Raw genomic sequence first — 11,732 nt, 5'->3', positions numbered from 1 at the left:
GGTGGGAACATTTTCAAGGATAAGTCCAAGTTTATGGTTTTTCACTGGTCTGGTTTAGCAGAACGCTATCCTATTTATAAGCACTTCAATAAAATAGTGTTGTATTAAGTTTTATTATATGGTGACCATTGCGGGCCACTTCTGGTATAAAGGATATTAGACGTAATTCTTCTACGCTGGCACTCATAGATGATTTTATTAAAATAACATTTTTAAAGCGCAGAAAATTAAGACACAATCCCATTTGACTTATTAGAGAGACCATCACAGAACAGACTGTAGAAATTCTTTACATCTTCTGCAACAATAAAATGAAACACTGCCTAAATTTAGCAAAGACACTACTAAGAGGCAGGTATTTTGCAGGCAGGAAAACCCTTTATTTTAAACCACAAATAGTCAGCAGGTGGCCACAACGATGCACGTTTCATTAAAATCACATAAAACCTAGGTACAAAAGCACCACTGATTATTGCTCTAGAGAAACTGCAGGAAAAAATTCAAATACGCACAGTAAAAACACCACAGTATGCACAGGACTAAATTTTTAAAGCAGGTGCATGGAATGCTGCAACAATTTTACAGACAGCTTCCAATATTAAACTGGTATTTATTCTACTCAAGGATGACGGGAATTTCCAAAGAGCATGACTATGAGAAGGTAAAATGTCCATCCTTATATATTTTGGATGCCAACTAGGAGAGTCCTAAAAAAATTAGCATTTACAAAATACTCGGTAAAAATAGCTTTTAAAAGTTGTCCCAAGAGGTACATAAAATCAACCCCAATTTTCATGACAATTCATTCTCCCTCGTTTACAGATTCAGTTTTCTGTGCCTGTGAAAAAAGAACGGAAGACAAAAAAGAGTTACTATTAAAACTACTATAAGCCAAAGAAGAGTCCACCCCAACCAACACACACACTTTGGAACATCTGTTTTTTAGCAGCTCTACTGCAAAACCGACTTCAACTCTGGGTGTAAAACAGACAAGGCAGGAATATAGGACACAAACACTTGGCTGCCTTTATTGCTTTCTGCTTTGCAAACGACCGCGGAAGCTTTACCTGGGAGCTCCCTCGGTTCACGATAAAAAGAACACCACACTACTATCTGATGCTAGTCACTGCAAACGTGCGGAATTTTCTACTGTACCCTTAACTCTCACTGTTTCAATCTGCCCCTTTACTGACAGTGTGCTGGGTGGGGTACCTCTGGAGGCTGAGACATTAACAGTTGAGCGAGAGATGTGGATCTGCAATAATATTACAGGCAATAAAGAGAGACATTATGAACGTGCGGCCGCCAGCTGAAGGATCGAGCAATTGCTTTCAAGACACTGATTCAATCAGCGGGAGGTATTTAGGGAAAGTACCTCTTCAGCTTTAGCGTCACCATTTTCAGATGGTGCAGTACCTTCCTTTCCAGCTTCTTGCTTTTCCTCCTTCTTCCCTTTCGCACCTTTGTTAACCTTTGTTGCCAGTTCTTTCTAACAGGGGATCAAAGCACAGGGAAACAGAGTGTGTCAGACACGGTGTGATGTTGTGTAAGCTCAGCCAGCCTCCGTCCAAACACAGGGGGAAACACAAGCAAGGCCAATGTGGTGGCTTTTAGGGGAAAGTGGAAACCCAGCTCTGCTGAGCTTTGAGTGAGTTACACCAAGGCTCCATGAACATGTAACAGGCAGCTTAGAAAATCCACTGGACTTTGACTTCCCCTCGTGTGTGTCTTTGGTGAGCACCGTCTCTCGCTAAAGCGAGAAGTGGCTCTGCTGTGGGGAAGTAGCAGCAGGGGGACGTGGTGAAGCCAGGGCTGACCCAGCAAGAGAAACAATGCGCGTGGGGACCTGGGGCTTAAGTGACAAGAAAGCTGAGAAAGCGCTTAAAAGGAAGGCCCAGAGGAACAAAAATTCCTGATTTTAAGACCAAGCTGGGACTTCCCTGGCGGTCTAGCGGTTAAGACTCCGCGCTTCCACTGCAGGGGGGCACGGGTTCGATCCCTGGTCGGGGAACTAAGATCCCACAAGCTGCGCGGTGCGGCCAAAAAATAAAAAAATAAAAATAACCAAGCCACAGAAATGAGTTCCGCTTCCGAACTGCCTACTCACACCATGATACATACACATCGTTTCAAAAAATTCACAGCAAGGGACGATGTTCTGAAGGGCAGGGTACAGAAAAGCCATTTGGGAGTAAATTTCTTAATAATCCTGTGCCACAGTTTCCTCATCTGCCAAACGGGATACGTGTACCTACCTCAGTAGGGCTGATGTGAGGATCTATGCATAGGATAAGCACCATGTAACTGTTTGCCGGTATTAATTATTTGCTCGTATTGATTATTACAGGATTATTATCAGTCCTCCGACTGACCTCCTCAGATCAGTTACGTGAAGTCAGAAGCCCCTCCCCACGCCTCCAGCTGTTGGCAGCAGTGTCGCCCGGGCCCGGGCTCACCCCTTCTGAGCCCCATCTGAACGGCGTGTTCACGAGGCAGCTACCAAACCCCGCCCTGGACATGAGGCTTCTCACACCAACACGCTCTGACCTCCTTCGCTTTACAGACCAAACGGAAAACACACTCCCGGGGAAACATAAAGTTGTGCTCTCTGCCTTGGGAGAAAGCCTGTCTGTAGCTGGGGGAAGTTTTCCAGTCCGTACATTGAGCCTGGATCATAAAATGTGATCGCGACTCGGATGACTCTGGGATGTGGGATTATAATTTATTCACTGCTGAAAAAGCCAAAGCGGGGCGGGGGAGCACCTCTTACCTTAGCAGATGTTTTTCTTGGTTTAGGTTCAGGTTTTGGGGGAGCAGGTTTCTGCAAAGATAAATTAAGTTATACAAATACTGAAAAAAGACAACCCTCAGCCCCAAAAGGAACAGGACTGCCAAAGACAGTCCATTTTGACTATGACGTTCATTTCAAAAAAAAAAAAAAAAATACGTCGTCCTATTTTCAGCATCAGGTAGCAGCAAAAAGACCTCCGCATTTCATAACTGTTTTCATCCTGGGTTCTCAAGTGAACGGCAGGTGAGATCTGAAAGCCAACTCACTATTCCCTGGGCCAGAACAGCTCTCTGGGAACAGATTTAAGCTTCTGTGTCCCGTGTCTCTGTACTTCCTTTTATCACAACACAGCAGCAAGAGGAACGACTCAGGCCCTTGGCCAGATGACTCAGTGAATTCAGTCACACCGGCCTTCCGAACAGTCTAGAAATCCTAGCACCATCACAGGCAAAAAAGCCCATCGGGAATAAGAGAGCTGCCCGTGAAGTGTTCCAAAGCCAGTTCCAAATCCTCCCGTCTCTGATGCAGGTTTCAAGCGCTTGTTGAAGCTTGAGCTTCTCCCTACTTTCCTCTTCCAAGGCCAGCTGAAGGTCAGGAGAATCTCCTGCCCATCCAGACCCTGGGCTCATTTGTCCCTAGAGCTTGTTAGTAAGAACACAATTACAATGATACAATGTCCACTGTTAGCTCCCGAAGTTCAAGATCTTTCACAGACCCTACTAGCCAAAGAGCCCACCGGGCGACTCTTTTTCTCTTGCCGCGTGTGGCTCTCCCCGGTCCTGGGAGCACTGCCCCTCTGTCCCGTGGCCCCAGGCCCCTTCACACAGGGCTTCAGCCCGGCTGCTTCCTAGGGGTCTGAGATGGGCACATGGAGATACTGCGGAAGTGTAAACCTGTAAACCTGTAACCTACAGCTATCTTAGGGCAAATATTTCTCTCGTTGAGTTAGGAAAAGATTATACTTCTTTCCTGGCACCAGGGAGAATGGTTTTTAAATAGAAAACACTGCCCAGAGCCCCTCTCTGCCCCCCGCCCCCAACCACCCCGTGGAGAAAAAACACATGTTCCTCCCCAACACCTCCAGATGTTCAGGATCATTCAGAACCTGGCCCTTTCCATCAAGGGCATAAACTGAAATTGTAGTCGGTTCAGTTCTGGAAGATTGACCATTGGACACGACCTCTCAAATAAAAAAAGAAAGTGGAGCTTGAAAAGTAGGGACTATTTTCCTTCACCTTCTGACCACTGTAAGTGTGTACTTTGCTCCCCACATCTATCAGCTTGCACGGCTCCTACATTTTCAGGATTAAAAAAATTTTATTTTGGGCTTTGATATAGCATATTAACATGCCCTTGTTTTCTCAATTTACAGCAAATAATGTCCTTTCATATTATTTTCGGTTAAGACAGACCTTTCCCCCAAACTCAGCATTCGTGTTTTGATGGGGCAGGAAATGATGAGGCTTTGTAGTCTATAATCCCACTGGCTTCCAAGGAGGCTCTGCCTCAGCACCACGGGCAATGACGTCAGTGGAAGGTATTATACTGCTGGTCCCTGGTGCTCAGGAAAGGCCTTATTTTAAATCTTGGCTTTTGACTTACATGATCTACCCCCTTGAAAGGCTCGATATCCATGGAATACAATGGCTTTCAGTATAATCTACAGTGAAATCTACAAAAGAGTTAAAACTTAACTTCTCAACCACAGTGAAAATTATACCACCGGACAAGCATACCACCTTTGAGGGGTTTTGGCAGAATCTGGATTAACTGGGTACACACACGACCACACCTCCCAAGTCTTAACCTTCCTGGTCACACACGACCACACCTCCCAGGTCTTAACCTTCCTGGCAACTCTGACATTGCTTCCTAGGTTGGGACTCATGTGAAACACTGGCTCACCCAACCCAAACCTGGCTATACTTCTGAACTTGTGAATGGTCCCAATACCTATTCCTTTAAATTTGTGAAACAAGTTTAGCGAAAACATATTGAGAAGAAAAGCCAGAAACTGCTATCTATTTTTTATAATCTGTGAAACAAGTTTAGCAAAAATATATTGAGAAGAAAAGCCAGAAACTAGTATTTTTTTAAAATTCAGAAACAAGTTTCCAATATCCATTTCAGCTTGGATTCCCTACACTGTGCCAGGCACAGGTGTGGGCTGAGGAGGAAATCCATGCTTCATTGAAGGTCACAGTAGCTTGCAGCTCCAGGGCTATCTAATATCGGGATACGTGCCATCAGCCAAGAGGTCAATGCCTTTCCCTCTGCGTCTCAGCGGGCAGTGCACACTCCCGGCCAAGGCTTGCTCACACCAGCCGGTCCCAGCTTTTTTTTTTTTTTTTTTAATTTTATAGCTACTTTATTTATTTATTTATTTATTTTTGGCTGTGTTGGGTCTTCGTTTCTGTGCGAGGGCTTTCTCTAGTTGCGGCGAGCGGGGGCCACTCTTCATCGCGGTGCGCGGGCCTCTCACTATCGCGGCCTCTCTCGTTGCGGGGCACAGGCTCCAGACGCGCAGGCTCAGTAGTTGTGGCTCACGGGCCCAGCCGCTCCGTGGCATGTGGGATCTTCCCAGACCAGGGCTCGAACCCGTGTCCCCTGCATTAGCAGGCAGATTCTCAACCACTGCGCCACCAGGGAAGCCCCCGGTCCCAGCTTTAATGATCGTAACCCTTGTCCTTTCCCTGGGCCTGGCCCACAGAGGGAGACCCCAGGTGGCAGAGTGGAAATCGTTACTTTTTCAGATTCTCTAGTTCTGAAGTGAGGCTACAGCCTATGGATTCAGAAAACTTTCACAACGTCCTGACTAAGGTATGAGTCATGGAGGGAGAATTGGAATTCTTGACTCCTTTAGCAGATCACGTATAGAATGGGAGGCTAGGACTTTGCTAACGTAATTCTTCATCTCAGGGATCCAGTGATATCAAACAGTGATATCCTGGGCTTCGTATGCTTGCCAACCGGGCTGCCCACTGTTTTTTCACCAACGTATCTGATCAAGTGAGTTGCTGGCAACACCAGTCAAAGTTGCTAGAAATTCTGACCCAGGTTATTTCTAAAAAGGAAATAAAAAAAGCTCCAGGGAAATACCACCTTAAACTTCCTTCTGCCGCTTTGCTCTGGACCGAGGGAACGTGTACTCGTAAGAGCTAACAACAACGGGGTCCAAAGTACTCACCGCTGACAACCTGGCAGACCGTCTGGTGGGCTACAAAGGAAATGAAAACAAAAAAACATTATTTTTTGGTGATTACACACGACCAAGTTGAGTTTTAAAAATTCATTCTTACTGTCTTACTTTGTTGAAAGAACAGAATGCATGAGTCCCATGACCCTCCCCAGGTGAGCACAGTCAAACATACCCCCAAGTGCCCTGGGCACTGGAATATTCCAGAGGAAGTGTTCCTAAAGACGTGTAGGCTCACGGTTCAAAGAAATGGCCTTTCGCAGTAGAGGGTGGGGTGGACAAGGAAAGGCAAAGAAGACACATCTAGGCTCCGACCCAAACTTTTGTGATAAAACTGGCAGCAGGGGCACTGAGGTGCTATTTAAGAACCAGTCCAGTCTGACTCTTGTTCCTTACAAATGGAACTAAAGCTTATAAATTAATACTAAAAGAGACTCATATAATTGTGCAGAAACCGAAATAGCAGGAGTCCCCTCCCTGGTTACTACGTTAGAGAAGAGAATGACTACAAATCTTAGGCAGTTAACAAGCAAGACTTCCTTTTACCTGTAACAAAATAAACACATTTATTTATGTATGAAATGCACATGTTGAAAGATGTAAATAATCTTTTTAATAATCTCATCTTTTCATTTAGAAGCTTACAAATTTAGAGAAACTGGGTTGAGGTTGGTATTTTTTCAAGGAAATCTCTTCTTCTTCAAGGATGGTGCAAGTTAACAGCAAAGGACATGGCAAAGAAAATTTCTAAGAGCAGAACTGTTCTAGGCATTTCAGAAAAACGCATATAGAATTGATATTCTACTTCCCACCAGCAAAAGATGGCTCCCCGAGGGATTTCACTTTCTAAAAGTACAACTGCCTTTCTTTAAAAGTGTTCCAGAAGCAAATACTCCATACTTTCTGTCTGTTTTGTTCACTGCTCTATCTCCAGTAGAATAGTGTACCACCTAACATACAGTGGATATGCAAGAATACTGGCTGAAAAAAATAAACTCAAGCTTTTCCCTAATTTGCTGCCTTAGGCAGACTTTGCCTCATTACAATAGCTTAAATGTCTCAAATAATCTTTTAAGGGGGTCAGCAGGAGCCTGGGTCATGATTGCAAGGAATCATGGAATTCTCTTGTCAGTCTAGGTCAGCTGGTCAAGGCCAAAGTCAAAGAAATGTTTCTTGCCATCTCCACATAGAATAACTTTCTTGCTGAGAATAGCTAGAGGAAGCTAAAGTCATCTTTCTTTAAACTACAGAAGGAAATGAAGGGCCAGAGCCTTCTGGAATAATTTTAACCTCGGGGTCGTGTGCAAAGCTGAGCCGGACTTCAGGCTGGCAGGCAGAACGTGCCGAGTCGGGGAGACTGTGCAGGCTATGTGTTGGCTGTGACACGTCACCGCAGGGGTAAGGGGTGCACAGCGTGGAAGGCGGGGCTTGTACCAGATGCCCCATGGGAATCACCACGGCGTCTGCTGGATTATCATGGGATAATTGGAACCAATAACCATTCTGGGAACCAGAACCCGAATCCTGTAGTGCCTTTCCCAGGCTGGTTAATTGCATGTGTTGGGTATCCCTGAAGAAGAGGCAGCATTATCGGTTAAACCGGGCAGCAAGTGGGTAACCTGTGCTTCTTCAGGATGCTTTCTGAGCGTGTTGGAGCAAAGGAGCATCCTCCAATTACCAACCAGAGCTCAGCTCAACGCTTCTGTGTGGCCTCAAGAACCGCCCACACTGCCTCAAGAGTAAAGTGCAGCCGGCAGAAGAGTGTTCAGAAAGATGCCCTCTGACAGGAAAATCGGCGGCCTCTCTGCTAAAGGGGGTTGAACAGGTCTTGCCTGAATCCCTCCCCACTGGGTGTCGCCCTGCGTGTGCCCGGTTGGCCTGCCCTCCCCTGTCTCCTATCTGTACCCCATCTGCACAGAACCCCCTTCTCTTGCACTTCTGTAGCGGGAGCCCTCAGGAAAACGTGGAGGTAAATGGAGTGGTAAGCGCCAGACATGCAAGTGTGAGCTTGCAGGGTGCAATGCCAAGGCCACTCCTCACTTACCATCCAGTTTGGAGCCTGAAAAGGGGCCAACGGGTTAACCATTACTTATAAGGGCCTCCCTATGCACCAACGAGCTGTCCTGAATAAGATCTCATTGAAGCGAAGCCAAATCCTCTGAAAAATCCCCCAACTCTGGGGCTGTCGCTCCCCTCCCTCCCTCTCCAGGCGAAGATGCAAACACACTGAAGAGCAGAGGGATGTCAGAGCCGCCCCCAACCCTGGTCCCCATCCCCCCCACCACCACCCCGCCCCGGGATTTCCAGAGAGACTTCCAACCAAGCCCTGCTCTGCGGGGCCTGCAAGCTGTTCCGATCCAAAAGACTCGCTACCTTTTCATAATTCAGGTCCAGTACAAGAGTTTCAAAATAAAAAGCCTAGGAAATTAATGCAAAAACAGAGTTTGCCTTTCTAGGCTGTCTAAACCAAGCCGTCTCTAAAAACCACATGTTTTACTGTAAAATGATTTTATGACTTCCTGCTAAAATTTACCAGCTCTTCTTTCTATGCTAAAAAAAAAGAGACTTCTCTTAAATGTTCCTTTTCAGTAACCATCCTAAGAGATTTTTTTTTCATTGCAGACACGGGAGGCTGAAACGAACCTTCGCTCACAGTCAGCAGTATTGATTATGCACCAAGTGTATACACCTTCCTGGAACGTTTCATCAGCTTTCACAAGCTTTCAAATCTATAAATGACTGGACCATATATACCAGATATAAAATAGACCAGACTGCTCTTTTGCCCTCTTTCAAGCACTAGAATTCAAAGTATTCATTTAAGACTCAGGCTGTGGGGCAGAACTACTATGAAAAAAAAGATAATAAGAATTTCTCCTGAGAAACCACAAGGATTTACTGTAGCGCACAGGGAACTATATTCAATATCTTGTAATAAACTACAATGGAAATGAATTTAAAAAAAGAATACAGATATATACATATATGTGTATAACCGAATCACTTTGTATACACCTGAAACTAACACAATATTGTAAATCAACTATACTTTAATTTAAAAAAAAAAAAGAGAATTTCTCTCCATTTGTTGACTGTGAATCCTCAGGAAAAGTGGCCAAAAGAGAAGTTCTAAGGGAAAAGAGGAAGGTTTTTAGAATGACAGATCGCTAAAAGTTACAGAGACAATGTGAGGGTTTGTCACTGTGGTACACAGGTGCTGGGCACAATGGTATTATTCAGTAAGCATTTATTGATTACCTGGTAATTCCCCGGGCTGGAGAAAATTACGGTGAATGCTACTATGAAAGATGTGAAGTCTTTCATTTTAATGTCCTGGTTGCAAAAGCAACATAGAAGTCTAATCTCAATATGACAAAATTCCCTGGGAGAGCTAGATGCAAGTAGAATCACTGGACTTTGCTGAATACTGCTTGAAACATATGGGCCATTTCATTGGAATTCAGAAGCATATTTATTTTTATGAGATTTCTTAATGTTTCTGAGCTTCACCATGTACTTCCAAGCAAAGCCCACAAGTCAAGTCACTTTTAACTTTCAAAAACAAATGAAGAGCTAATTAGAATTTCCCTTCTTTGCAAAACTGGGAAGTGGGGCAAGATGTGTATCAGGGCCTTGGCTGGAGAATGAAGACAGAGAAAAGGCACTGGGTGATCAGATTTTTTTTTTTTGGCCGTGTCCTGTGGCACGCGGGATCTTAGTTCCCCGACCAGGGATCGAACCCATGCCCCTGCATTGGGAGGGCGGAGTCTTAACCACTGGAACGCCAGGGAAGTCCCATGACCACAGATTTTTATGATGACCCCAAAAGGGGCTTGAGGATAGGGAATTTTGAGTCAGAAGACGCAGACGTCTTTCCTGATTCTGCAATTTACAAGTTGTGACACCTGGGGAAAATCATGTACTTCTCTGAAAACCTTGTTTGCTCTCATCAAATGGGGATAATAACTCCTATGCGTTGACCAAAACAGCGCTTCTCTGACATGAATTACTCCCTCTCATTGCTTTCTTTTTCTTCAGAGCAAATTTTCAGTCACTTTTTATTTACTGTCTCTATCCCCCTACTACAATGGAAGCTCCATGAAGGCAGAGATTTTTGCTCCTTTTGTTCACTGTGGAATCTGTGCCGCCAGGTGCATTCAAGTGCTTCCTACATTTTTTGTTTGCTTTGGCTGGAATGTCTCTCTGAAAATGCTGAAAGGTTCTCTGCCCTCATTCCAGGGTTATTTTAAGGATCAGATCAAACAATGGAGGTGACAGGGCTATGAAAACTGCCCAGCGTAATGACTGTAGCATATTGTTTTGGTCATTTATCGTCCAGATACTATACTCTGCACTATGCCCTTCAAATATCATGGAGTGGAAGATGATTTTCATAAGGGGATCCCCCTTTGTAACGGGTATCTATTGGCTGTAGCCTAGGCTGTGCACACTCATGACATAACTAGAAAATTCAGCCAATTCACTGGGGGAAAAAAATCAATCAATATACGGTCAGACAGTTCTTACCCCAAAGCACCACCAACTAACTGACCTTTTCCTTTTTCAAACAACTATGTTGGTGTCCTGAAGGCAAATCACAAGTTTTAATCTGGTGTTGGCTTAAAGGACAGGAAAAGAGTCTTTTCTAGGAAAGACTTTTGTTAGCAATAAGATAATACATGTAATCAGATAAAATATTAGAAGCAATAATGTAAAAATATAAGTAATAAAAATTCTGGGGTAAAAGAATATGCATAAGACAGTTGTATAAGCAAAACTCTTTTACATATATTCTAACCAGCTTGATGGTTTTTAGTGTGGAAGGGAGGGAAAGGCTATTTTCACTATCCAAGATCTGCTGTGTGTAATGGTTTCTAGGTTTTCTGACTGTCAAATCAACTTAAACAGCTGTCCCCAAGGAGAAACCCAAATGCATTTTGTGCCCAAATCTAAAAACATTAAGGGGGTATTACACTTAGCCAACTGTCCTACAAATTGTATTTTGCCATTTTCAAGAAAATTCAAGCATTCGAACTTCGGTATGATGACATTTTTCGGTTGGTTCTAAGCATTTGTTTAGTGACTTGACTTTGGATCACCAACTTTACCTCCCAAACTCTATGTTAGACACTGAATACTGGGTAAATGGATGGTGGGGACTTGGCTATCGGCAGTTCTGTTTGTTTTGCTTTTAAATGATTTCTTTACAGATTCCGTTAAAGATTTTCCATTCGGCAGAACGAACTTCCTTGTACAAATTGTGTGTAGGGGTTTTGCTCTCATGACAACCTCTGAATTATTAACACAGTATGAGTCACCCAATCAAAGAATCCGTAACTAGATATTGTTTTTGTCTCTCCCATGACCCCTTTTAGTTTATAAGTTCAAGGATTAGGAGCTGCAGTTTTTCCACACACTGTAAAGCTCTGTGCGAAAGGGAATGGCTGTCATCAGAGTTACCATCTCACTTGCTGCTTTTTTAGCTCATCTCCTTTTAGAAGTTCATGATATGACCACGGAAGGTCAAATGCAAGCATCTCTTCCTAGCTTTCTGGAGATTTCTGTATTTTATACAGAGCTTCTGTGACTCATTCTCTAACTATCCCAAACCCTAAGAATTTTCCTGATTAAAAAAAAAAAAAACTTTAATATTTTGACATTTTATGTATCCTTCATAGTTTTTGACTTTAGAGATGACTCCTTTTAGGCAAATATTCAGAACCCAAAAAGTAATCTATAGTTCAC

General features: G+C 43.9%; 1 protein-coding gene across 4 annotated transcripts in view; it reads right to left on the bottom strand.

The window, feature by feature from the left end:
* Positions 1-358: 358 nt before the first annotated feature.
* Positions 359-11,732, bottom strand: part of HMGN3 (high mobility group nucleosomal binding domain 3) — a 30,982-nt gene continuing 19,608 nt past the window's right edge. The window contains exons 3-7 of one of the 4 annotated variants that reach the window (XM_059941753.1): positions 5,979-6,008; positions 2,771-2,821; positions 1,376-1,489; positions 1,156-1,255; positions 359-838 (exon numbers count right to left, since the gene is read on the bottom strand). In XM_059941753.1, the coding sequence (XP_059797736.1) occupies positions 825-838; positions 1,156-1,255; positions 1,376-1,489; positions 2,771-2,821; positions 5,979-6,008 (309 nt within the window). In that variant the 3' untranslated portion in view covers positions 359-824. The other 3 variants (XM_059941754.1, XM_059941755.1, XM_059941752.1) reach the window with 3 other exon arrangements.

This window comes from Balaenoptera ricei, chromosome 12, assembly GCF_028023285.1.
Source record: "Balaenoptera ricei isolate mBalRic1 chromosome 12, mBalRic1.hap2, whole genome shotgun sequence".
NCBI lineage: Eukaryota > Metazoa > Chordata > Mammalia > Artiodactyla > Balaenopteridae > Balaenoptera > Balaenoptera ricei.
Note: the sequence above shows the minus strand (reverse complement) of the source record. Positions and strands in the feature narration are given on the sequence as shown.